This window comes from Protomyctophum bolini (genome assembly GCF_963924005.1).
Source record: "Protomyctophum bolini genome assembly, chromosome: 1".
NCBI lineage: Eukaryota > Metazoa > Chordata > Actinopteri > Myctophiformes > Myctophidae > Protomyctophum > Protomyctophum bolini.
In genome coordinates, this window is record NC_137862.1 from 30,599,476 (window position 1) to 30,627,460 (window position 27,985).

Below are 27,985 nucleotides of genomic sequence, written 5' to 3' on the forward strand. Positions count from 1 at the left end.
TCTGAAGAAGAAGATTGGAGACATACTATACTGTAAGAGCTATTCCATAAATTAGCCCTATAACCCAAAATTGCTCACTTGATTGCTGTTAAATATTACGTTATAAACATATTATTAATAAAGGGGCACCTTTTTTTGTTCAGTTAGTTACTGCAACTAACTAGTAACAGTAACCAACTACTTTTTAGTTCAATTTATCAATTTAATCCATGACTGATCGTGCTGATTACTCATTTAATAAAATGATTGCCACAAATCGCCAACGACCTCAGTAAAAAAGAATTCATCAAAAAGGAATTCATACAGACTAAGCCATCGATATAATAGATTATATTTTATCTGTAGCAGTGGCTCACAGCCTCAGCCTGATGGCTTCAACCACAACCACTCCCTTACGGAGCTATGTGTGTGGGTGGCTGGGTGTCTGGCTGGGTATGAGCACATGGCACCCTGGGTGTGTTCCTGGGGGTCTGGAACTCCCCCCACACGGAGTTGCACAACTCACTTCACACGGTGTAATTTTTTTTAAAGGACTGCACCATGGCGTTGTGTTTTTAAACTTTTTATATGAACTGCACGTCATACATACGCACATACTGGGGCTCTTTTTTAATGTTTGTCTACGCTATGTTTTTAGTTCTTAGCCTGTATGTTTATTAAATAGGTTCTGTTTTATGTTGCACTGCAAGTAACTGAGGGGGAACGATATTTCATGATCTTTATGTAAGTACATGGGGGAAATGACAAATAAAGTTATTCTGATTCTGAGCCATAGTAGGCAATTGCCTTTGGCTTAGTGGTTAAGATGTTGGCTTTCCACATGGGAGACCTGGGTTTGATTCCTCGTTGTTGCACATCTACAACAAACACCGTAAGCGAGCCACATTAAAATATTACAGTGTGCACAATATATACTGTGCATGCTATGCTGAACATCACATTTACACTTAGCATTTTAAGTTCATTGTCCATCATGGAGAATCATTCGAGAGTCATTAAAATGCATTCAATTCAAACGTAGAGAGTGTGTTTACTCACTGATGTTGTGGAGCTTTCTTCACTGTCTGATTACGATGAGGAGAGAAACACCCAGTGTCACACAGACACTAACCATACCTGTCAAACTAAACACACACACACACACACACACACACACACACACACACAGTCACACACACACACACACACACACACACACACACGCACATCCGCACGCACACCCGCACGCACACAGCTCTGAGCTCTGAGCACGCTTTCCAAAGTCCACATGGGAGGAGACAAACTGTCTCTCATTTACAGTGGTGTAAAATATAAGTACATGTACTCATCCAGGTAGGCTACTGTACTTAAGTAAACATTTTTGAGGTATTTGTACTTTACTGGAGTACTGACAAAATGTCAGTACCTTTATTTCTACTAGAGACAAATCAGAGACAAATATTGTACTTTACTCCAGTACAATTATTTGAAAACTTTAGTTCGTGGCTATACTTTGTAGATCTTGATTATTATTACAAAACATACATGAACCACTTCAGCCCTATATACATTTTGGCCATGTGAAAATAGCAGAGGAGCTTGTAGATCTGCTATTTTCAAAAGACTTGAAAACTTGAAATGGGACATTTAATTCTGCATAATGAGTACCTTTACTTTTGGTACTTTAAGTACAATTTAATTGCCAATACTTATATGTACATTTACTCAAGTTCATTTTGAATTCCATAAGTATTTCGACATTGCAGTATTGATACTTTTACTTAAGTGTACTTTTATGTCCCTATAATTCCACATTAGCCCTGGCGTTGCTATTTGGGCCATATAAATATAGGTGGAAATAAATAAACGACAAAACAAATTCACATAAATAAATCCAATTTTAAAATGGCAAAAATCTACGAGCTGACAATGCATGGTGGTGTGATCTTGTAGATAGATGTGCTACACTACAGTATTACAAAGTGTATATTTAGGGCTGCCTTAAGTGGTTAAACATTTGTGAGTTCATTCCAAAAATGAAAGCATGCATCATAAACGATTGCGGCGGCATATGTCTAATGTCTCACACATGGAGGATCTTTGTAAATATACGAAGGTCTGTTTTTCATTTCACATCTCCTGTTCATTCCCTCACAATAATACTTCTTATGAGGCTATAACTGAACTGAGAATCATGGCCATACTGAGACCTGTGATGGAAAAAGAAATACTCACATTTGTTACTTATAAGTGAAAGTATTAATCCGGCAATGTAAAACTATGTAAGTAAAAGTCTGTTAATCCAAATTTACTTGAATGAAAGTAATGTATTGGTGTCAAAATGTACTTAAAGTACCAAAAGTAAAAGTACTCTTTATGCAGAATGTCCCATTTCACAAGTTCAAAATGTATAAAGATAAAGATCTTTTGAAAATAGTTTGAATGGTCGAAATGTATATAGGGCTGAAGTGGTTTTGTAACCAAATCTACAAAGTAGTAACTAAAGTATTCACATAAATGTAGTCGGATTAAAAGTGCGGTAAATTGTAAATACTCAAGTAAAGTACAAATACCTCAAAACAATTGTACGTGTAAGTATACAGTACTTAAGTATAGCTAAATGTATACTTTCCACCACTGACAGAGACTCTACATGTGTCATGTTTACTTTTTGAAGGGAAAAGCGTTTCTTGTAGCTATTACGTGGAGGTCATTGACCCGTGTTGCTGGGTTACTGTTTAGACAGCCTTGGTGTGACATCGCATCGACTGTTCAGAGAAAACACTCACGGTCTGACTCACCGGTCAAAAACCCTGGCATATGTGGAATGTTGTAATGTTGGCCATGCAGTTAAAAGAGATTGTATTTTTATGGCACAGCCAGGTATATGCTTTTAAAGTCAGAGGTTAACAACCTCTGAATCAAAGAGTAGATTCTTTCTTTTATTTTTTTGTCTTTTCTTCAAGTGCTGCAAGTTTATAGTTTATGGTCTGACCTCAGTTCTCCTGAAGTAAATATCAGATATATTCAAATATAGTTAAGATAAATCACTTATAGCTTTTGTATTTGTATCACATTTAACTTCTAGCCTACAAATACCATTTTTAGAATATAGTAGTGGTGAAACCAGCTATGTTGTATGGTTTTTAGAGACATGCATGTGACAACTGAGGAAAAGACAGGAAGCAGAGCTGGAGGTAGCAGAGACTAAAATGTTGAGGTTCTCTCTGGGTGTAACAATGGATAGGATCAGGAACGAGCACATCAGAAGGACAGCAGCGCATGTTAGATGTTTTGGAGATAAAGCCAGAGAGGCCAGACTGAGATGGTTTGGACACGTACAGAGCCAACAGAGGAGGGATAGTGAGTATATTGGTAGACGGTTGAACTGCCAGGCAGGAGGCCTAGAGGAAGACCAAAGAGAAGATTTATGGATGTAGTATAAGAGGACATGAAGTTAGTTGGTGTGAGAGAAGAGGAGGCAGAGGACAGGGTGAGATGGATCGAGGCAGATGATTTGCTGTGGCGACCCCTGAAGGGAAAAGCCGAAAGGAAACAAAGTATATAGGCTATCATACCTGGGGGTGAAAACGTCTGAGGGAGTAATGCATTGCTTGGGAATCAGGTGCATTATATAGCAACAATAATGACTTGACGGCCTCCCATGTACATGCCCTTAAAAGTACAACAACAACAAAACACTTAACCAATATGGCATCCCTATTATTTTGGGCTTGTCAGAACAATGATTTTTCAAAAAAATTGAATATAATATCACGAATAGCTGTTTTACAAGCTCACAATGTGTTGCTTACCTTAAATTGCTCTGGATTTAAGTCTACATTATTATTGTTATTGTCAGTTTATTGTACTAGTCCTTACCCGTTCAAATATATGAACAAACACCAAATTATGTAGGCCTACAGTGTGTGTGGCTAATGTGATTTATGTATGGAGAAACTTGTGACGTCATGTGGGTCTATGGGGTTTTCCATTATTATGTCATCATGCTGATGTCATAATAATATAATTGATTGATTGATTGATTGATTGATTGATTGATTAATTGATTGAAGTATTTATTAACAGTATGCAGAATAGGTACATTTCAAGCACAACTCAATACAAAAACTGGTTGTGGACGACACCATAAACTGCATAAAGCATATTACACTTGTTTACAAGAGGGTCCACCATTTTCAATTCATCAGAACATTTAGAGACATAAATATACAACAGTTCTATCTAAACTAAATGTATTCCATATAGCCTACATATTCCATTATGACACATGGCATATGACATCAACATTAAACCCTGACTCTGATAATTGTGATAAAGAGTGAATATTGTAGTAAATTACAAAAAGAGGTAACTGTTCAACCCTTCAAGTAGGAACCATTTACGGAATATATCGGGTAGGACGGGAGCTTTATGTGGTGGGACCGACAAAGATGGCCGCGCCCATGGCAGCTGGCGTCCAGTGCGATGATGTGATGTCTCGTCCTGCTATAATCTCTAAAATCAAACAACAACAACAACACAAGGACAGACGTCATTATTTGTACGTTTGTTCCCACGTCAATTAGATCCAACGGACAGCGACAGACAGAGCCAAATGTGTCAACTTGACATCCGTCGTGACGCGAGGTTAATTTGAGTTGATTGACGCTGTTTGTTGTTAGGATCTTATAGATGTCAACGTGTTGTTTTCCACTGGTGGACCGATCTAGTTCTTAGTTACAGACACCCATGATGATGATGTGGAATCATCTGAAAATGCTGAGTCGTATTTGCACCTGTTGTATGCCGAGACGACAGAGAATGTCATTTGGACTGTGGAGGAGTAACCAAAGCAATAACAGATACTGCAGACAGACTCCAGGCTGTCTGGTGGTAGACCATAAGAGATGCTACTCATCATCAGGACCACCTTGGAGGATCCTGTTCTTTGGGACAGATGATTTCTCTGTTGAATCCCTCAAACTCCTCACATCCAGCAGGTAACTATATAGCTCTGGTCCATAGCTCTGCTCTTGCTGCCGTGCCGACGGCATTAGAGCTATGGACCTGATCGGATGAACGTAAGCCTACAAGGCAGCCCAACAGCCCAACAAGGCAGCACAACATCAAAGATTCAAAGTACCTTAATTAGGTTTTGAGATATCCGTGCTTTGGGGCGAGATATCCACGCTTTTCGAAAAGTGAAGACGGCTCGCCCCAAGCCGTGGATATTGTTGGGATAAAGTAGACCTTTTAAGCAGTTACCATTACTCATAAGAGTGTGCACCTAGCCCTACAAGCAGAACCCAATGCTACTGAAGTTTCTGAAATTTTTTAGACCCAGAGCATTGGGTCCTATTCCATCTCCACCCTGCCACCAGGTACGCACACATAAATAAACGTAAACGCGTTCGGATAAGTCAATCTGCGCACTTTGAGGACTTTTTTTTCGTGTGAGGGCTTCTGAATGTGTGAACTATAAGTACATATACATACCGCTGCGAATATCTCCTGTGTCGCGGAAGCAGTTAAGTATTTTTAATCTATGTTTGATTAAAAATGTCGCTTTGCTTCTTCTCTTCCTACCTTGTTTATTGACACCTCATTGTACCGCCTATCTGGCTAGCTAGTGGCGCTATAGCTATGACAGAGCAGATCAGAGGCAGGAACGTAGCCGGCACAAGCCAACCGCACATCGGAGGCGGTACAATAAACAACGGTAAATAAACAAGAAGAATCAAAGCGACCAAATCGGTCAAACACAGGAGATATTCGCAGCGGTATGTATAGGTACTTATAGTTCACACATTCAGAAGCCCTCACACGAAAAAAGTCCTCAAAGTGCGCAGATTGACTTATGCGGAGGATGTTTATGTCCGCGTTCCAACATTCCCATACGAAAATAAAGTAACGCACAGGGACCCTACATAAAGCGACATCCAAATTTCAGAAAAGCTTTATGGAGGGTTCCGAGAGGGGCTAGTGTGCACCCTAGCAAGGTCACAGAGTGACAGAAAGATTCCTATATAGTGTCTGAAAAAGTAGAGACATGTCAGAATTCTCCAGGACAGACAACCCCTCTGGCCTGTGCTTCAAGGGGCGCCCCGACCAACGGACTGATATGATCGAATCTGATTCGTGATGTAACAGGTCGTATTTGCTTTCATCTATGTCTTTGCTGTTCATGATATGCATATCACATAACCATTCAATTTGGGATAAGTATCCCGGGCAATCATTAAAATATGCCGGATCTATGATTCCAGGACTTATGTTTACTGCCTGTTTATTGGACTATCAGATAACTCTCTCACGATAATAACGCATCAGTTTTCAATGTCAATTGCAGTGGTTTTCAACCAGTGGTCCTTGAAGAGGTTCCAGTCCCAATAGCTAAATGATTGAGACTCAGTAACCAAATGGACCCTTATTACTTAATCTTTAACTCAAACCAAATAGGTTTGGTATAATTCCACGCTCTCAAGAGTTGCATTATTGTTAAACACCTGCATTAAGCTACAGTACTTAATTTACTAGTCTACAGTCTACACAATGAGCATGTAAAATAATTGTTATTTTGATCAACGTTTCCCTGCTATCTCTCCTAATGGTACCAACATCAATACAGCATGGAATTGTGGACATCTTATCCAACGAAATATTCTTTAGTTTTGGGTCTGCGACGCAAATCTCATCAAATGGTGGTCCGTAGCTTAAATGCTGAATGTTTAATTTAGTTTAGTTTATTTGGACATAAAATTCATTTGAATAGTTAGTAGTTGCTGCGAGAGTGAGGTCTAGCCAACACCAAATCAGGATTCCTGGATCACTGACCTCCACAATTTCCTATCCAACATCAGGTTCTTGAGCTCTGCAGTGTTGTCAGCCAAGCTGTCGCACCGCAGCACGTCTACATAGGTGGTACGCTTCTTCCCCCTCCTGGCTTTGCCCTGGGTTGGCTCCCATAGGATAAGCTAAATTCCAATACCGCAACTTTCACACTCGCTCACTCTCCTCGCGTCCTCCACTCGCTCCTCGGCTCCGCCCCCAGCGAGGAGGAGAGGAGGAGGAGAGGATTCGATGCGAGGACAGAGTGGTGGTCGAATTTTCCTCTATAATCGGAATGTACTACGCTGTCATTTCAAAGCGACGGCACATTCCGCGATCACTAATGACGTGTATCAATTCAATTCAATTCAAAGGGCTTTATTGGCATGGGAAAACATACGTTTACATTGCCAAAGGAAAAGTGGTGGAACAATACAGTGTCAAACAGCTGGATCACTGGAACTCCGAACAGAGCAGTACAGTCTACAGAATAGACAATTCATCATCTTGTGCATGTAACCGAGGCCAATGTGTATGTATTGGTAACATGTGCAAGGCAAGGCTATTTATTCCTGAAATAGTGAATAAGCGCCAGGATGCGCACACGTATAAACCCCCCCCTCCTGACAGACAGTCCTCCTCCGACAGTCTTTGCAAATAACGGACAGGAATTAGGTATAGTCTCTCTGACTCGTATATTCAGTACAGACCACATATAAATAAATACATTTGTCATTCATAGCAGTCTGTGCATTCAGGCATGCACAGAGATAAATTAACTATAGCTTTTGAGGTGCGCACAATATAGCCGGCCTAATTTATATATCCTACTTTTATTATGCTTATATCACACAACGCAATTAAGCCAGTGGCTTGTTGTGGTCCTTTCACTTTCACGGCACAGTGCGTGCGGTGCATGTGTGTGTTGGGTCAGCGACTCAGCCGGCCGGTAGATGGGGGGGGGGGGGGGGGGTGCATGTATTCAAGCAGTGTTTTCTGTGCCACACGTGGAGGAGGCGGACTTATGTCACTGGAGAAGGAAAAAAAACATGTACACGTGATGCGGAAATCCGCTGCGAGGAGACAAAATACCCCACCGAGCCTGCACCCGATGTACACTCGCTATATGCGGTCTCCTCGAGCCCACTCGGCTCCTCCACTCGACTCTCCTCTCCTCCTCGATGGAGCACTTTAACAATCGGAACGTTAACCATTTCCGGGTCACGCTGGAATGACCCCGAGTGACCGAGTGGGAGTGAGCGAGTGCCCGAGATTTTGGGTATTGGAATTTAGCTATAGGGTCAATTTACTTGCCTCAAGTTCTGGGTGCCTGACGCAGTGCCCTGCCAGCCTCATCCTTCTCTCTGTCTTTGTCCGCGACCCGTGGTAGGTCCCCATAGAGGTCCACATTTCTGACTCCATCCAGGGCTTTTGTTGTACTGTGAGGGTCCATGTCTCGTCCCCATACAGCAGTACTGACTCCACAGTAGCTATGAACTCTTAAGGTCTTCTCCCATATCTGATTTCCACACACTCCTCATCCCGTGCAAGGCTTTCCAGGCATTTGAATAGAAAGGAAAATATTTTTTTAAATCAAAACATGGTGTGCCGGAAAGGCCAAAAAAACCCAGAGGGGCTTGTCGAGTGGCCTTCCTATAAGTGCAATCAAGCATGAATTAAGCTGTCAATAAATATATATGGGGACTATATCTACCACATCAAAGTAGCAAAATAGAAATAAACAGTAATGAAATAATAGTAGTAACAACGTAAGTAATAACAATGTGATGTGATGTTAATAATAACAAGTAATAATTAAAAATAAATAATAGGCTGTATGAATTGTGAACAGCAGAATGGCTAAGATGTATTACTTAGGTTTGATAATAAAAGTTGCAGTGATTGACTCTTGAATGATCTAAGGTTGGTACAGATTCTAATAGAAGGTGCCAGGTGGTAAGCTATTCCAGAAGTGAGGACCTCTGAAAACGTTTTTGCAACAAAACAATACGTTTGAGATTGGTTGAGAAATAATGGGCCTTGATATGAAATAGGTTGAAAACCACTGGTCAATTCAACAGCACTGCAGCCCAACCCCCCACCTAATTATAAGGAAGTTCCTGTCAAAAGGGTGGGATGGAATTTACTATTTAGCAATTGCCAGCCTCTACGAAACTTGTTAACATTTTGTGGTTGCTCTTTTTATATAAAAATGTAGGTCCATTATTTATTCAGCATTTGAGCCACGGACCACCATTTGATGACATTTAGTATTTTGTTGTCGTTTGATTTTGTCCACAATTCCATGCTGTATTGATGTGGTACCATTAGGAGAGATAACAGGCAATTCTACATTCTCTAATCGTGTAGACTTCTTGTAAATTAAGTAATGCAGATGTTTAACAATAATTGAACTCTTGAGAGCCGTAAAATAATTTTACACCAACTATCAAGAGTTAAAGCTCTAATAAGGGTCCATTTGGTTACTCTCCTCCCTCAATGTAACTGTGGACCACCTGGAACCCCCTCAAGGACCATTGGTTGACAACCACTGCTCTTTGCATCGATGGCAGCCAGGTGAAAAGTGAAGAGCTATACATTCCGTGTTTTTGCCAGGAGTTCCAACGACGGACTAGTGGAGACCCTTGAAGTGGTTACGCTTTCCAGTGGCGGCCCAGTGAACAGGTTCGCTGTCCAGAACCATCTCCCCGTCCACACGTGGCCCCTGGGGGACCTGGGCGGGCGCTTCCACGTCGGAGTGTTGGTGTCCTTCGGCTGCTTGCTCCGGGAAGGACTTATCAAGCAGTTTCCATAGTAATTATTGCTCTTCCTATTTTAAGACCTCAATTGACTTTATTAACAGTTTGCTAACAATTAAGACAAGCACAGGAGAGTACAGTTCAATACAAGGTCTGAGGATTTAAAGTTAGACCCAAGAAAAATATTGTACAAACGAGTAGAAATGTAAAAAAGAAAAAAATGTTATGACAAAACATTGATAGGGCATTCCACATTGTTGTGGCAAGGCAGGAGAACAAATGTAATCCCTTGTTCCTCTTATCTTTATAAGTGATGAATGAATCCTGAAAATAGTACCGTGTGTGTGTTTGTGTCATGTGTATGCTCTCTTTCCAGTGGGATACTGAACGTTCATCCTAGCCTCCTGCCAAGGTGGCGAGGCCCCGCCCCAGTGTTCCACACTATTCTGCACGGGGACACCGTCACGGGAGTCTCCGTCATGCAGATACGCCCCGATAGGTAGGGTTATTCATCCATTGTTTCACCCTGAGCTCTGATAGGTGGGCCTCTTCACCCTGTTGTTTCACCCTGAGCCCTGATAGGTAGGTTATTCATCTATTGTTTCACCTTGAGCCCTGATAGGTGGGCCTCTTCACCCTGTTGTTTCACCCTGAGCCCTGATAGGTAGGGTTATTCATCCATTGTTTCACCCTGAGCCCTGATAGGTGGGCCTCTTCACCCCGTTGTTTCAAACTGAGCCCTGATAGGTAGGGTTATTCATCTATTGTTTCACCTTGAGCCCTGATAGGTCAGCCTCTTTGCCCATTGTTTCACCGGGTGCGGTCACATTATATGCAGCAAGAGGCGGCAAGAAAGCGCCTAGTCCAGGCGTCTCTTCTTGGTTTTTAAACAACTGGTGGATGGAAATGACGCTAGTGCAACTTGTAGCGTCGGCCAAAAAACGGAAACGCCGATGCTACAAGTTGCAGCCGCGTCATCAGTATATGATCATATACTGTATGGGCATGCCCCGTTTTGTGCCCATATGGAGCTCAGATGACACTCCATATTTGGGCGTAGCTGCATTGGGAACTCCTTATATAGAGTCCTGGTGACATGAGTCCACCCTCAAGCCAAGTTTAATATAATCGGAAATCCATGTTGACACCCTTTTAAGAGGCTTTTGATTGGATGTCAATAACGTATTCTATTCGAATTCTACTATCAAACATTTCAGAATGAAATCCCTTGAGTCCCTATTCATTACAATGGCGACGGTGCCGCGCATGGCACGCCTTCCTTGTCCGCTCTGTTGTTGTGATCGCCACTTTGGAATATAAGCGATTATACCATTTTAAAGTGGATTTTCATGACAAGCAACTCAGCAGTTGGTGCAGTTGCTGTTCAAAGGTAACTTAAAACTAGGCAGTGAAGCCTGAAACACAAACACATAATCCCGGCAATAAAACTGTTAACATTTTTTTCTGTTGTAGGTTCGACGTGGGCCCCATTCTGCACCAACAGCTCTACCAGGTTCCTGAACGATGCACCAAAGATCAGCTTGGAGACACTCTGGCCACCAGGGGTGCTCATTTAGTATGTTACAAGTTGTACTACAATTTACACTGGCCACCAAGGGCATAGATATTAAAAGATCACACCTGTGTGAAGTAAGGGGCGCTCTTATCGTCGTATACAGTAGGGGCGTACACTAGTGGGAGGCAATGCCCACCCAGATTGAACTTTGTGCCCCCTCCAGTCCAGATTGGCCAGTAGTACTCTACCCTACCAATATTTTAATATCTTTTACAAATTTAAATTAAAGTTCTACATGATTATTAATTATTAATATATAAATATATACATTTTCAAATGAATGAACTAGTAAATGGAAATATATGGTAAACAAGGTAATATATGCAGACAGTCATACAGTGCATAATTGTAGCCTACTTGTAGCCTTTTTCAACGCATCACTGTGTTAATAGGCGAGTGTTTGTTATACATAGGAGGATTGAAAAATAAAGTGCACCCTTTGGAAAAGGGGGCACTTTATGGACTTATCAATTGGATTTAATTGATAAGTCCCGGAAAAGATGCGCTGTGATTGGCCAGTAGTCACTTGAGTGGCAGCGTGACGTAGCATGCCTTCCACACTTCCGCCGCACTTCCTCCCCCGCGTGGCGCTAGCCCCTTCTATAAACCGCTGTTGTCCCCACTCCTCCCCTGCGCTAGCCCCTTCTATAAACCGCTGTTGTCCCCACTCCTCCCCTGCGCTAGCCCCTTCTATAAACACTCCTCTCAAGATTTACCATTGACAATGAAAAGATAAATGACGTCAGAATTCCTCAGATTTGTCATAATTCTATGCTCAATGAATTGCACAGACAATAAACATATGAAAATGGGCATCAGATACATTTTAATATGAAAATAATCAGACTTTGCATCAGAATTTGACACGTTGGAAATGTGCTCTTGATTCCAGCTGGTTGACACGTTGAACACACTTAGTGAGAGAATCGCAAATAAAAGGGAGCAAAGTCACATCGGTGCAACATCAGGTAACTTGACACATGCCATTCTTCATGCACAATAAGAGGAATTCTAGGCCTTGGTTTACCACTGCTCTTCTCTTATCAGCCCCCAAAGTTGATCAATCTATGAGCTGGTTGGTGTGGGAGGAGCAGACCTGCGATGATATTGATCGCCTGTTTCGTGCCATCGGATCTCGGGTAATGACTCTTCATTCTCCATTGGTGCAGTTCTTGTATGGGCCAGTATAATATCACAATATCTATTCAAGCAGTATCACCATACATGATATTATCACGATATCTATTCAAGCAGTATCACCATACATGATATTATTATGTTTTCATGTGGTTTTATAGTTATTTTTCAAGTTACTCAACAGTACAACCACCTACAAGGTAATAGAAACTAAAAGAAAAAGCAGTGACAGAATATTTAGACCAAAATACTCACTCACACGTATTTATGATGTAGGCAGTGTAACTGATCTGATTGTTTTATTTAGTGGTTTAATGTTTGTATCTTGTTGCAATGTTGTTTGTCCCAGACCAAGGACCACAATGAAAATAAGTCGTAAGACTGTATTGTGTTTTTTGTCCTTCTTAGATTAACTTGTTTTTCTTGCTTGACGTCTAATAAAATAAAATAAAATCTAACGAAACCGCCGTATAGAACTGCAAATCATAGAATGTGCATTCACTGTATCACGATATCCTGGAGACATTTTACCACGATACGATATTTATCACCATATCGCCCACCCCTAGGCCAATGCAAAAACGGCCCAATCATCACTGCTTAGGAATCGTAACTTACAAGTGCTGTCTTCTGTTTCATTAGATTCCTCGAATGAAACTGCGAACTATATGGGCGGGCAAGACGATTAAACTTCTGGATTTTGTTGGAAAATGTCACATTTCATTATCAGGTAACTTGAATAATAACACAACAAGATCATGACATGGAATGAAGCAAGGTAAAATCTCAAGACTGAAAATGTATTATCATTCTCTAAACCTATTGTTGCTGCTGTTCCACATAACAGCCGACCAGCTGAAGAAATCACAGATTTGAGGCGTTAACTTCTTTGCTTTTAGGACATTTCTGAGACCGTTCATGTTGCTGGAAGATGCTTCTAAACTTGTATTCTATTGCTAGTCTGATCACTTCAAATACGCTTTCATCAACACGTCGCGCTTGTAGACCGGCTATTTTCTGTGCGCAGTACATGCTTTCACAGAAGACACGCTGCCATGGCTTCTGTGGAATCCAAATGACTGAAATCAGGCATAATAATAATAATAATAAAACTTTATTTGTATAGCACCTTTCATGACATGAAATGCAGCTCAAAGTGCTTTACAGAAAAATGGAGAATAAAAGAAAAACAAGCAGTAATGCAATGCAGTGAGGACATGAATAACAAAAATAAAAAATAAAATATCAATTAAAAGCAATGTTGTAGAAGTGGCATAGCGACTGAGAACTTTAATCCATGTATCATCACGTTCATGACCAACAGTAACCACTAAACTGACATGCTGGTTTCAGGCAGAGGAAGGATGCCCATCCCTGGTTCCATCACCTACCAGAAAGAATCCAAAGTCTTGGCTGTGTGTTGTAAGGTATGATGCATCAACCCTTTTCATATCAAGGTCCATTATTTCTTTGGACCACCATTTGACGACATTCATCCTCTCAGACCCCAAATATGTTGTTGTCATTGGATAAGATTTTGTCCACATTTCCATTCTGTAGAGAACAATTCTTCTACATTCTCTAATTGTGTAGACGTCTTGTAAATGAAGTAATGCAGATGTTTAACAATTTAGCTCTTGAGAGTAAAATGAAACCAAATGGACCAGTAGCCTGCGGTTCCATTTGCTTTCATTTTACGCTCTTAAGAGTTTAAGATCTAATCCATTTGGTTACCAACTCTTCATCATTTAGCTGGGGCCTGGGGACCACCTGGAACCCTCACAAGGACCACTGATGGTCCCCAGACCACTGGTTGAAAACCACTGATCAGTTTCCCAAATAGTGGGTCAGGTCCCATTTGCGGGTCGCGGACACATTGTTATGGGTCCGTTTATTCTTTTGTTTCCTACATTTTTAGTTAAATTGATTACCGGTAAATTATTTAAAAACCTTAAAAAAAAAAACATTCCCAAAATAAAAAGCTGTCAAAATTCTGTCTATTAATCAGAAAACAAATATTTAAGTAGTAGTGAAAATAGCCGATCTACAAGCTCACAACGTGGCGTGGGCAAATTATGTCTAATCTCTCTTTTGGGATCTCGACCTGAAATGCTTGGGAACGACTGCTCTAGAGACTACCCACATTTAAAAAGTAGTAGTGTAGTAAAAGACTGTGAAACGAATCAATCAGTACATTTTTAAGTAAATTAAATTCTTAATCTACTCTGTGTGTGTTGGGTTATTATGGTCCATGATCATTTACGTACCGCTTCTTTTCGTTGGGTTATTGTGGTCCATGATGTCTCAGGACGGCTGGGTCGGCTTCAAGGCGATGCTTCAGAATGAGAAAAGACAATCGGCAGCAGACTTCTATAACGGATATCTCTCCAAACTTCAGCCACAGGAATGGCTCTTTCTCAGTAGAAAGGACACAATGGAAACACATCCCCTAAAAGACTCTGTGAAACGAGTGTCGAGTACTCTTCCTTGAAATGCCTGGACAACCATTTATTTTGACTTAAGTCATAAATAAGATTACGTGGCAGAAGAGGCTGAAAACGGCCAACAAGACATCTTTAACCTAATAGGCTGGGTGCCTTTACTGGAAGTAAAGATATCTTTACTATCAATGTATCTTTACAATATATCAGTATCTTTACTTGAAGTAAAGATATATCGGGGAGCAGGAAATGGTGTGTGGACTCTTTGTATTCTTGAACTAAGTCATAAGATTATGCATAAACAAGAACTGATCAATTATCAGTTAATTACTGCCTTATCTCCAGAATTGTGCTAAGAAATGTAAATCAACACATCAATTATCTGTATCTAGGCCTACAGTTAGACTAATGACAAGTTGAGCTGCAAATAATTAAAATAAAATATATGGTAGGCTATGTCCTAATGTAATAATATCATTGCAGCTTATATAAACACAACAGTGCAACAATGATCAATTTAATTCAAGCCAATTATAACCTCATAATTCCAAAGTTAACAACAACGGTACTTATTTATTTACATAAATAAACATTTACACAAATGTACAAGATTTCCAGCATTTGCAAGACAACTGGACGTGGACCGGAGGTGAATTGACCAAGTAAAATACTGAAACCAACTTGATGAGAATAACACATTAAACAGAGTAGACTGTGTAGTGGCATCAGTTGGTGTACAGAGTGTCTTTTTTCCCCTGGATGAGCCGGCAGAGTCTTCACGCTCCGCGTGGATCCATAATCAGCTGGATGGCTTCACGAGGGGAACATACCACTAGTGAAGAGAAACAATAAGGCTAAGGTTAGATTGTGTATGCCATCCTGTGAAGGATAGTGTCACCATCCTTAGGCCTGTCACAATTGTTACCTACAGTAATCGCCTAAATACTTCCTTAATGTTAACAAAGTCCACACCCACAACACCAGAGGGAGTGCAACAAACCATGTACAACCCAGATTCGGCACAAACGAGGGACTAAATTATTTTCGCTCCTATGCCACCACAATGTGGAACGCCCTACCAACAGTCAATAAGACATGCAAATCCCTTGACTCCTCCAAAACCGCTCTCAAAGGTCACCTACGGATGGCTGCAATTTGAAACTACCCCCCGTAAAATCGGACTCCAACCCCCCACCCCCCCCCCCTTTTCCCCTGACTGTATATGTTTCTTTCCCCTTTTTACCTCTTATGATGAATTCCTGTTCTGTTCTTTGGCTTTATAGAAGTGTCTATTTGTACATCTCTAAATGTTTTGATGAAGGTTTTGAAGGTGGACCCTCTTGTAAACAAGTGTAATGCTTTATTGGGTCGTCCACTCAGTTAACAGTCTTTGTATTGAGTTGTGCTTGAAATGTACTGTAATTCTGCAAACTGTGAATACATATTTCAATCAATCAATCAAAAGCCTGATCGGAATTATCAAATGATCGTATCCATGTTGAAAAATGTTCATACATTTTCAAACATTTTCCAAAAATAGAATAGCTGATCTACTAGCTTGTAAGCTTGTAGAGTTGTAGACCATTACATTATACTATTTTTGAAAATTATTAAATGTCAGAAATGTTATAATTCAGTCATATCTCTGCCAAAAAACACAATTAAATCATTAATCGCAATTATTTGTGACAATTACTCGTCGACTTATTGTAATGGTTCTATTTGCAACGACCTCTGTCTCTACCTCTTCTGTCATGCCAGCCGTTGTCCTTCCTTCGATGTTAAAAGGGGGCTTCAGGTAGCCTTTGAAGTGCCGTTTCACCAAGTTGTGAAACGTCGACAGGCATTCCTGTAAGGATCACAATGTAAGGAGACATCCTATTCCGCATGCCAAAAGAAAGATGACCAACACGAGATGGAAAATGAAATGACAGAATTGATGCATCATTGTACAACAAAGCATACATTTGGCTTGATCCCAAAGTCATTAAGGAGGGGAACCCATAATGTAACTATACCTTTCAGGACGGGAACCGCTTTTGGAGTAGTTATGTACAGTATATATTAGCAACATACTTATTTATTTATTTATTTTTGAATACATATTTAAAGGATTTTAGAAAACTTAAAACCCTGGAACATGATTTCAGATGGAGCCATGGAGGTCAGCGGCCAAATACATTGATACTGTATGAACATTTTTGAGCACCACTGATACAGAAACAGGGTCTAAATAGATTAACCCATTTAGACCTGAGGACGATTCTCCAAATGTCTTCCAAATCCTGACAGTGAGGAGTTTTCTGAAAAACCTATGTTTCTATGTCAGTGGTTCTCAAACTATTTCATGTCAAGGACCCCAAAAAGTATATGTAATTGACCATCTTAAAATATGTTGTTCCAGCGACCCCCCCAGAAGCAAATATATATATTCAAAGATTTGTGCCACATTTTCACGATTTTTCAAAATAAGCAGACCTACAAGCTTGTAGCGCGGCACTTTCAATAGCTAAAGTATAACATAATGCTTAAAACACCAAAAGGGGGTTCCCGCCCCGGAATGGGCCTCATATCAGTGGTCATTTCATACCCTGCCTTGTACCGAGCAGATGTAGGTGAACCACCTCAGGCCTGCGGCCACGTGTGTGATCTCGTCTGTGTAGATCACCTCTAGGACGTCCACAGACGGCTGGTCCTTCTGGGCAGCGAAGCGGGACAGGGTCTGGGGATGGACGTCCAATCCCCTGGAGAGGAGGAGAAATCGCTTACATTCAAACTCAAAGGAGCTTTTATTTATTTATCGGTATGAGAAGAAAAAAAATTGTGTTTGCATTGCATTGCAAGTGTCAAAATAATCACAATAAAAAGTTATAAATAGTGATGCTCCAAATATTCGTCCGCAGAAAATATTGGGCAAAGATGTATCATATTCGGATATTCGATATTCGGTTTCGGCCAAGAATTTCCCTTTCGGTGCATCCCTAGTTATAAACTGTTGAAAATGGGGAAAGTATATACAGTTGGAGCTTGGAATGGGTACAGCATTGTGTAGACAGCTATGGCACATTGTGTCGTTATATGTTCCCACTGAGCAATAGTTGGCTGTTAGACGTCCATCTAAAAAAGTTTTTTTTTGCGGTTTCAGACGTTGATTAGCAGCTTTTTAAACATCTATATGTAACGCCTAGGGATTCAAATCCGGGTCTCCTGCATGAAAGTATTTATTTTAGACGTCTAATAGTCTGAAAAATGCCCAGTGGGTACATTATACAGGGGAAACTGTTGCTCCTTTCTTTGTTCTTTGCTGCAGGTTAACTGCAGGTGCGCAGTCTCAAAAACATAAAGGAAAAACTGGCAGAAAAAGATTCCTCAGACTGAATTTCTTGTAATTGTATATGCTCATGATTAAGTGCTCTGTGCTCATAGTGAGTTAAAATTAGCATAACATTTCGGTCCTGGGACCTTCGTAGGTGCTATAACTCTAACCTTAAATATACAGGGTACAAAGCTTTTTGGAACAAAATAACAATGTTTTGCATTCACTTTGGGGACTAGAATATGTCAAGAACAGATTCCGAGAAACAAACAGCAGAGGGTGCTGTTGGGAAAGGAATTTTACAATAGTGTTAGTTGGTCTTGGAGTTATAGCACTGACGAAGGTCCCAGGACCGAAATGTTTGCTAATTTTAACTCTGAACCATGTGTATTGTGTACAATCTTATTAATAATTAAAGAAAAAAAGTCAGTCTGTATATCTGTTTGCCTGGCCATCTCAAAACGCCGCGGCACACGGCGAGCCTCCACGCACCTCGCGCCACAACGCCACACCTCCCCTTCAGGAATACACCGTTCCCTGGCAGCACGGGGGACGTCTCCCTGACACTGCGCGTACTAACGTTATTTGCAAAGTTAATGTGATGAAATGAACAGCAGGATGCCAGTTCAACCCTAATTTTGAAGATCCCAAACACCGCTTGTGTCAGCTTAATGGTGTGTGTTAACACATGATCAGTACTGGCCGGCGCCATTACTACGACCATGCAATGAGCGTTGTTTTGACCAGAAATGCCGCCTGGGAGGGACATTTGGAGACTAAAGCGACTGAAAGTGTGCACACGCGTGCACAATCAAAGATGCCGCAGTCCACTGTCTAAGCTAACAACAGATAGCCATCCGAAGATGTGAGTAGCCTTTCTACTAGATCGGATTAAACACATTTATAAACTGAACAAACGTAGGCTACGCATTTTGGCAGCGTCGCTTCCCGACAAATAACGGAGGCTACATTTTTGGCGGGGGAAACGGTTAATTAATTGGTTCACCTGCTGGCTTCATAGACTTAATTAATTGGTTCACCTGACTTCATGGACTTAATTGAATTGGTTCACCTGGCTTCATGCACCATGTATTACAATATAATTAATTGAATTGGTTCACCTGACTTCATGGACTTAATTTAATTGGTTCACCTGGCTTCATGCACCATGTGTACAATAGCAAGTCTGGCCAAAAGGTCATGGGAGGTTTCTGTCGCCGACTGCCACAGTCCTGTTGAGAATAGCACAGAGTAGTGAGTGAGTCCATGTTGGGAAAGGCTCGGCTCGCTCAATATGGAACCTTTTTGACAACATAAACTAGTGGGTAACTACTAACCGTTGTGAACAGGCAAAGCACCAAAGAAACTGCCCAGTTCCGTGATTCTTTTCTCTAGAAGGTGATAGTGCTGCGGATCAGAGGAGAACCCACAGGGTCATTGTTACAGTCCTAACTTTAAACAGAACAGACAATTATACTTGACCTTTATTAAAGAGCATTGAGAGCATGCTCTCTTTTGCAAGGATACCATGAGTACAGTGTGATCATACATACAAAAAATAATTTAAAAATATAACCCAATTTTACATAAGGTGAACCATAGTGTACATTAACATGCTAATACACTGGGGTTACAAAGAAAACAGGTACATGTGTTGAATCCTCCAGTAGTGCCTTAAATTACTCAATTTTCTGCCACTTGTTTGGGTCGTGAAATATGGGAGCAGACATCTGTGAGCGCGTTGGATATCTTGTGGGGTTTGTAATTAAAAGTGAAGATAAATACCGGTACATACTGTCATGTGAAAACATGATTACCTTGGCTTCGTCTCCAGCCACTTTAACGAAATCACTGAAGAACTGACGAGGCAAAGGGTCGTCACTCTGCACTTTGACGGCTGAAAACCTGGCAATGACGTCCCAGGATAGGTCGATAGCCCACTGCTCGATGTTAGCCAGGGAGTGGAGCAGAGCTATACGGCTAGCCTGCATAGAGGCACACACACACACACACACACACACACACACACACACACAAAAGAATAAGTCTTTAAATGAATTATGAATTTTGTCAAGTCCATTTTGCAACCCTGGCTTGGATTCTATCAAAAGCTCTCGACGCATCAATAAAACCAAGCCCTGCCTTCTATAGGTCTCCACTGCTTCTTTCAGAGCATAAATACACAAGTCTGTACTATGTTTGAGCTTGAAGCCAAACTGATTGTCAGTGGTGGAAATGTATATACTTAATCTATCAAGGAGTAGTTTTTCTAGTACTTTAGACACAATACTGGCAAGAGCTATGGTTCTGTAGTTATCTAAACTTCCTACTTTCCCAGCTTTGAACCAGAACGACAGACAGCATGTAGTCTGGTAAAGTGCCATGAGTCAACATCCCTGAGAAGCAGACAACAACACTGCCAATCTGGGACCAGCTAGCTTTAAGTGATCTGCTGTAATTATTGTCCAGACCACTTGATTTTCTGTCAGCAAGTTGCCGTATGGCTGTGTTAAAAAAAGTACTTTCCTCTTCTATAGTACCTATATGGTAAGGCTCACCATTAACACAATTAAATAGACACATAACACATACATAATGCTGCCTCCAGAGGGCAGCGATGCCTACTTTAGCCCTGTTAAGGGACTTTACCTCTTTCCAAAAGTTAGTGATGTCATTATCAAGTAGATTATCAGCCATAGACTGAGCACTCAGGGCCTGCTCTTGTTTGCTTATAAACCTTAATGCTTTTGTACTTTGCATTAGTTTTCTTTTTATGTTCAAGGACAGGTCCCTGTCTGGGCCTGCCAGCTATTACCCAGGCCTTATGGGCCTCATTGGCCTCTGCATGGTGGCTAGCTACACATTTATTCCACCCTGGCTTGATGTTCTTCGCCTTCCTAGGGCGGGTGAATAAAAACCTGCTAGCATCATGAAGAGCTCTCACTATTTCATCATACATAAGGCATAGACTTTCACCATGGGAGGAGTCCTCACAGTTTACATTTGTGCAACAAATGGCATTCATTGGCAAATTCACTTTATTCAATAATTAATCAGAACAAAAGCAATATTTAAGGATATCAGCTTTCGATAGTTTACCCTAGTCTATTTTAACCTCTCTGTTTTTAATAAAGGTCCCTGCTGTGTTTCCAGTTGCTGTGGATGACAGCGCAGTGAGAGGCAAACGCAGCAAATCACATTTGCAAAAATGATGCAACTTCTCATGCACATTAGCATCGAGTCCACCGAATTAGTGGTACGACCTAAGACTAAAGACTAAGTCGACTAAGATTTTTCAGAAGACTAAATAGGACTAAGACTAAATGGTGTGTTATTCTAAAGACTATAAGTTATACTAGTATAGTTTTCTGCACGTTTTTGTTCAAGATAAATGAAGATCAAATCCAAATCAAAGCGAACCTGAGTGCCTCCTTTGCCCCGTTTTATTTTGCCCGGTTCGATCACGGTCAGGTTGTCCTTCCTGCTGGGCTGCTGTGGAGGAGCAGCCTGTCCCACTTCTGTTATCGAACCCGAGTTCCATCTCTCCTGGACCTCCAGGGTCAAGTTCACCTGAAACGGTTGGTCACAAGTCATGAGTATGTACTGTATGTAGTACATAATGACTGTATGTATGCGCAGCGTAGTACATACTGACTGTATGCATGTACTGCATGTACCGGTAGTATCGTACTGATGTATGTAGTATTATACTGATGTATGTACCGGTATGTAGTACGTTCATGATTTTAAAGTGATGGTTGTCAGTTGCTGGATAGGATAGGACAGTGATATCAAGCGACACAGGGACCCTGATCCCATGAGTGTGAATCCAAATTGGTGCGGCACAATTAGTTGAAAAAGAGATTGCGTCGTTCTAGACTCCTGACTGTGCTATCTCATTTCTAAATTTGAGCCAGAACGGTGCAGCTGTTGGCTGTGTCCAATTCATTTGACTTACTCTTGTCTGTTTAAAGCCACAGTGGTTAGGGCTCCAGGTGCCACATTTTGAACGTAGTAATTAGGGATATCCCGATTATTTTGCTCCTGATCCGATTTGATTTTGAGTATCTACCGAATCCGAACACGTATGCCATGTCACAAAACATCCAAAATCACAGACAATATCCAGTCTAATATCATGATATGTATATAATATTGATACTGGGGACGATCATTTGAAAATGGTGTGATCGGCCCCGATTTCCGATCATGTGATTGGATCGGGACAACCCTACTACTACTAGTGTACTATGTTCAGCAACTACAGAGAAAAAGAAATAGATCGCGAAGAGGAAAATCGAGATTCACATTTGAACAAGAATCGTGTAGCACTAATCCTAATCAGAATGATTATACAACTTCCACATGTTGGTGATGCTAGTAGCGACAATGCTCAAGATTACGAATCCTTAGTATCTATAAATAAAATAAGGTATTAAAGTATGTCTTGCCTTCTCTCTTGGATCTGCAGTGCAGAGGATCTTTGCTGCCCAGAAGCAGAGGGTGTCTTCAGAAGGACTCAGCTCCATGGGATCAGGAGCAGATACTTTGTTTGGACAGAAAACTGTTTTTTATTTTTATTTTTTTACAATCTCACATACTGTATCCTCTGATGATGTTTAGGACACAAGAAGCACTTTCCTGGGGTTTTTATGTGTGTAATATATTAGATATTTTAGTCATGATGCCATCCATGTACATGACCAAAATCTGTCATGAAAATGTGGTCTCACTTCCTTTGTACCTCTGTACTGTACTGTACTGTATGGCATACCTGTCTGTCTACTGTACTGTATGGTGTAACTGTACTGTACTGTTCTGGGGAACAGTGCTCTATTCTACTGTATGTGGTACCTGTACATGACAGCGTGGTCTGTGGAACAGGGCTCTATTCTACTGTACTGTACTGTACTGTACTGTACTGTACTGTACTGTACTGTACTGTACTGTACTGTATGTGGTACCTGTACATGACAGCGTGGTCTGTGGAACAGGGCTCTATTCTACTGTACTGTACTCTACTGTACTGTATGTGGTACCTGTACATGACAGCGTGGTCTGTGGAACAGGGCTCTATTCTACTGTACTGTACTCTACTGTACTGTATGTGGTACCTGTACATGAGTAACATGACAGCGTGGTCTGTGGAACAGGGCTCTATTCTACTGTACTGTACTCTACTGTACTGTATGTGGTACCTGTACATGACAGCGTGGTCTGTGGAACAGGGCTCTATTCTACTGTACTGTACTCTACTGTACTGTATGTGGTACCTGTACATGACAGCGTGGTCTGTGGAACAGGGCTCAAGGACAGTTGGTTCTGAGTGTTGACATAAACGTTGCACTGGACAACTCTGACTTCGTAGACCGGGTTCTGCAGTTAAAACACAAACTATAAAATCATGAAAAAGTCTGAAAACCATCAACAAAATCTTAGATTATACAAATAATCCAAAATAAATGTATGGCCCTGCTTTTGAGGTCCAAATGTGACATGCATTTATGTTCCATGTCAGGGACATGCAGAGAGTGTTAGAGGGCCAGGGGCTGAAATCCCGTAAGGGCACTTTTGGACAAAAATAGCAGATCTACAAGCTCACAACGCGTCACGCTGCGACGTGTTGAGAGCTTGTAGATCGGCTATTTTCGGGGCGCGCTCTTTAGCTAGTGGAGATGCGGTGTAACGACATAAATTTCTCTAACAAATTAGTTCAACGCAAAATGCTGCATTCAAGATCAGGAGACTTCGGAGAAAATTAAGCAATTCTCCTGAATGCTGCTTTCCAGAATGGCATGGAAAGGAGAGGAGTGGAGTGGCATTTGCATTTATTTCACCACTGTAAATGCTGCATTCGTGGTCTGGAGAGGGCAGTTGTTTTACAGACGGGTTAAAAGGGCAGGGGCTGAAGCCCCTTTTTATGTCTATGTGTGCACGTCCCTGTTCCATGTACTCCCTATACTGTACCTGAAGTCCAGTGGAAGAGGCCCCCGTCTCCAGGCAGAAGTCAAAGTGATGCCACGGGCACACGAGCGCCATCTTTCCATTTCCGATATCTTCGATATCGCCCAGTTCAAGAGGACCGCCTGTGTGTGTCGACACATTAATTATAGTGTATTATTTAATACCATTCTAATCAATATTGCTGCACGATTCCTGCTCAGATGTGAATCTCTATTTTAGATTCTCATCAGATTTTTCATGAAAATATGTATTGTCTTTAGTCTGTAGTTGCTGAACATCACTACATTCAAAATGTGTCACCTGGAGCCAACTACTGTGGCTTTAAACAGACAAAGTGTTGACTTAAAACTCTTTTAACAAGAGTAACTAAAATTAACTGGACAGACAACTAATGCTGCACCATTCTTGCTCAAATTTAGAAATGAGATCCCATACTGTAGGTGTCTGAATCAATTAAATACCTGAATGCAGGCCCAGAGCTACATTCAGGGATGGGTCCCAGGGACTCCTACTTTAACAACGTTAGAGTACAGTACTGATTACAGTATTGCATCCCAGGACCCCCGGAGGGTGCCATCATGCCATGATTGCGTTCTTTCTCAATTTAGTGAGTCTAAGGATTCAGGATGCAGGCTATTTGCATCACTGTCTAATATGAGCTGATGATGGAGTGGAACTGAAGACACCTTCGTGTGGACAGGAAGAATCCATTGCCCAGTAGCGGTCATCTTCAGTGTGGACCAGAACGATATGCTCGCCGTCCTCAGAGAACAGCCTGGAGACAGACAGACAGACAGACAGACAGACAGACAGACAGACAGACAGAACAATTGGTTGATCGAATACAACAGTTTGCAAAAGAAAGAAATACAGATAGTACTGGATGGGGAGATAGCCACATCAAGATGGAGTTGGCTGACGAGATGGATCATGGAACCCATCTTAGCCCCACTTCACTGACAGCTCCCTGCAGTGACGAAGCAGAAGCTATGCGGCCAGGATCAGGTTCAGAGTGACCTGGCTCAGGGAGTAGGAGCCTAGGATGACACCCCTGCCATGCATAGATGTACCATCCTGGATCCTCTGCTGCCACCAAGGATTAGCAACCAGCACGCGGAGGAACTTGCAAAACCTGTAAGTAACTCTAGCACAGCGATACTCAAACTCCGGGGCCTGCAGGGCCACTTTCCATTTTTTATGTGGCCCACAGGTTCAGCTATTGAGTATCCCTGCTCTAGCATCTTTGATGTTTATTTCACCAGTTACAAATTATACGATACAAAAGGATGCTAGAAGGATTAAACCCAAGAAAGCATGGTAGCCTTGTTTCCATTGGCGTAACAATACTAGTGTTAACAATGTAATGGCATTGTGATGTTTGATTTGATCTGTGATGTACAGATTAATATTAATCCACATTTTCTCCTGTGCCTGGGTGTTAGCAGTAGTAGTCATAAGAAGAAGAAGAAGAAGAAGAAATAATTTTAAGCCTTTGTCCACACATGACATGAAATGAATAGCAACATTCCACTGGGAGGCTCGGATCATAACACAGTGCTTCTTCTCCCGCACTACAAACCAGAGCTGAAGCGGTCCAAACCACAGACCTACTGCGCCCCTCAATGGACGGAGGACGCAACTGCACAGCTGCAGGGCTCACTGGCATGCACGGACTGGGACGTCTTTGAAGGCGACCTAGATGAAAGGGTTTCCGTGATCACAGACTACATCAAATTCTGTATCACCACCACTATTCCCACAAAGACAATAAAAAAATATCCAAACTCCAAACCATGGATCACCCCCCATATTAAACATAGTCTCAGTGAAAAGCAGAAGGCATTTCAACGCCAAGATTGGGCCGCCCTCAAGACTATCGATGGGAAAATTAAGAATGAAATTCTTAAAGCCAAGCTAAAATACAAAAATAATATGGAGGAGGAGTTTAGGAGCATGAACACAAAACAAGCCTTCAATAAAGTCAAAATCCTTACTGGTGGTGAGACAAAACAAAAGAACTGTACAACTCCGGATCCTACCACCTTTGCAAACACCCTGAACACTTTCTACAAACGGTTTGACAGTCAAGATTACTCTGCTGCCTGTGAGGAACTGTTGGGAGCCCTCCCCTTTCAGGAGCCGCCACATCCCCCCTTCAACGAGGAGGATGTCCGACAGCTGCTGGCCAGGTGTAAGCCTGGCAAGGCGCCAGGGCCGGATGGCATCTCGGCAAAGGTGCTTAAGCTCTGCGCCATGGAGCTCTCCCCCATCCTTCACTCCATATTTTGGGAGTCCTACAGGACAGCAGCCGTACCCACCCTCTGGAAAACATCCACCATCATACCAGTACCCAAGAAACCCCGCCCCTCAGAACCCAACCATTATAGACCCGTTGCACTAACTTCAATAATGATGAAATGCCTGGAAAAACTGATTCTGAACATCATTCTGCCAGCTGTCAGGTCACAGCTGGACCCTTTCCAGTTTGCCTATCGGGCCAAGAGGGGGACAGAGGACGCTGTGGCATGCCTCCTTCACTCCCTTCTCCAACACCTGGATTCATCTTCGGACAATTTTGCCACTATTCTTTTTGTTGACTTTAGTTCTGCCTTTAATACAATTCAACGCCATCATATGATCAAGAAACTGCATCAGCTCAACATCCCCCCACTTCTCATACACTGGACTCACAGCTTCCTGAGCAATAGACCACAAACAGTTAAAGTAGGTACATCATTTTCATCAACTGCCATCACCAACACAGGGGCCCCTCAAGGCTGTGTCCTCAGCCCCTTCCTCTACACTCTGTACACAAATGACTGTATTAGCCCCTCACCCACTAACATCACATACTTTAAATACTCTGATGACACTGCCATTCTCGGACTGCTCCATGACAATAACTCTATTACGGTCTATCAGAATACCATTTCTCATTTCACACAGTGGTGCACTGACAACTATCTAGAGTTGAATGTGGTCAAAACAAAAGAACTGGTCATTGAAACAACAACCCACACTGGACTTAACCCACTCCTCATTAATGGTAAAACAATAGAACAGGTAGACAGTTTCACATATCTTGGACTCACACTGGACAATAGACTCAGGTTTGATCAACACATTACATCTATCCAGTCACGCTTTCAGCAAAGACTCCATGTAATCCGAAAACTAAGATCATTATCTGTTGCTCCTCATCTTCTGCTATTATTGTACAAAAGCATTATTCAACCTGTTCTGTTGTACTGTTCTGCATGTTTCTACACCATACTGTCCATGCCTAACAGGAACAAACTTTTCAGTATCACCCGTATTGCTTCCAAAATCATCGGACTTCCTACACCCACACTTTCTGATATGAACAATAACGCCATCACACGACTAGCACTCTCGATATCAAATGACACTGACCACCCTCTGTATCGTTTCTTTAACCTCATGCCATCTGGACAAAGATACAGAACCTTGCCATGGAAAAAGGTCCGTTTTAGTAGGAGTTTTGTCCCCTCAGCCATCGCGGCATTAAACAAACTGCCCCGCCGATAGGATGGTTCTGTACACAGCTTGTGGGGACCTCATGTTTTGTTTTGTTTTGTACTGTCTTGGTGTTATGTGCTCTGTGTTGTTTTGATGTGGGTGTTGAACTGTTGAACAGATTGTGAAGACAAATATCCTTCGGGACAATAAAGATTATTATTATTATTATTAACAATGCAATGACATGGATAACAACATTATTAACACAGTAAAGCAATGGCCCATTTGTTTTCTTATTCTATTTTCTAAAACGTTTGTCTATTTACTTAGTGCATGATGCCGACTCAAAGTCGGATGTCTTTCCTACACACTGCCAGTTTCCACCGTGAACCACTTCTCTCAGAGCAGCGACCAGGTCCTCTTCAAAGTAATCCATTATATTATACTGAAAAAGCAACGTGCACGTTGTTGTTGTCAACACAATGTGTTGAGTTGTTGATTT

The 27,985-nt window shown here is 41.6% G+C and overlaps 2 protein-coding genes across 4 annotated transcripts; one reads left to right on the plus strand and one right to left on the minus strand.

Annotated features, from left to right (window-relative positions):
• Positions 1-4,438: 4,438 nt before the first annotated feature.
• On the plus strand, positions 4,439-16,367 carry mtfmt (mitochondrial methionyl-tRNA formyltransferase). The gene is made up of 9 exons (XM_080767065.1): positions 4,439-4,982; positions 9,427-9,624; positions 9,946-10,068; positions 11,043-11,145; positions 12,038-12,113; positions 12,193-12,284; positions 12,925-13,012; positions 13,636-13,709; positions 14,591-16,367. The coding sequence occupies exons 1-9, from the start codon at positions 4,732-4,734 to the stop codon at positions 14,771-14,773; spliced, it is 1,188 nt and encodes a 395-aa protein (XP_080623191.1). The 5' UTR covers positions 4,439-4,731; the 3' UTR covers positions 14,774-16,367.
• Positions 15,367-27,962, minus strand: LOC308317764 (uncharacterized protein). 3 transcript variants are annotated; one of them, XM_080767043.1, is made up of 13 exons: positions 27,810-27,962; positions 24,690-24,778; positions 24,007-24,125; positions 23,313-23,415; positions 22,491-22,585; positions 21,460-21,609; positions 19,857-20,024; positions 19,377-19,446; positions 19,193-19,271; positions 17,314-17,467; positions 16,468-16,572; positions 15,504-15,555; positions 15,367-15,468 (listed from the first exon to the last, which is right to left on the minus strand). In XM_080767043.1, exons 1-12 carry the CDS (start codon positions 27,917-27,919, stop codon positions 15,523-15,525), a joined length of 1,275 nt encoding a protein of 424 aa, XP_080623169.1. In that variant the 5' UTR covers positions 27,920-27,962; the 3' UTR covers positions 15,367-15,468; positions 15,504-15,522. The 3 variants fall into 3 exon arrangements, with proteins under 3 accessions (XP_080623169.1, XP_080623170.1, XP_080623168.1); XM_080767044.1 differs by having other exon boundaries at positions 15,424-15,555; positions 17,326-17,467; XM_080767042.1 differs by having other exon boundaries at positions 15,424-15,555.
• Positions 27,963-27,985: the final 23 nt, after the last annotated feature.

Bases quoted from the DNA above. Each gene is read 5' to 3' on its own strand.
- mtfmt (XM_080767065.1), top strand. From the start codon at position 4,732: ATGATGATGATGTGGAATCATCTGAAAATGCTGAGTCGTATTTGCACC. The intron at 9,625-9,945 runs GTAATTATTGCT...CTCTCTTTCCAG, and splicing joins CTTATCAAGCAGTTTCCATA to TGGGATACTGAACGTTCATC. The intron at 12,285-12,924 runs GTAATGACTCTT...CTGTTTCATTAG, and splicing joins TTCGTGCCATCGGATCTCGG to ATTCCTCGAATGAAACTGCG.
- LOC308317764 (XM_080767043.1), bottom strand. From the start codon at position 27,919: ATGGATTACTTTGAAGAGGACCTGGTCGCTGCTCTGAGAGAAGTGGTT. The intron at 22,586-23,312 runs GTACCACATACA...GTCCAAACAAAG, and splicing joins GACCACGCTGTCATGTACAG to TATCTGCTCCTGATCCCATG. The intron at 20,025-21,459 runs GTTCGCTTTGAT...GCCTCTATGCAG, and splicing joins GGGGCAAAGGAGGCACTCAG to GCTAGCCGTATAGCTCTGCT.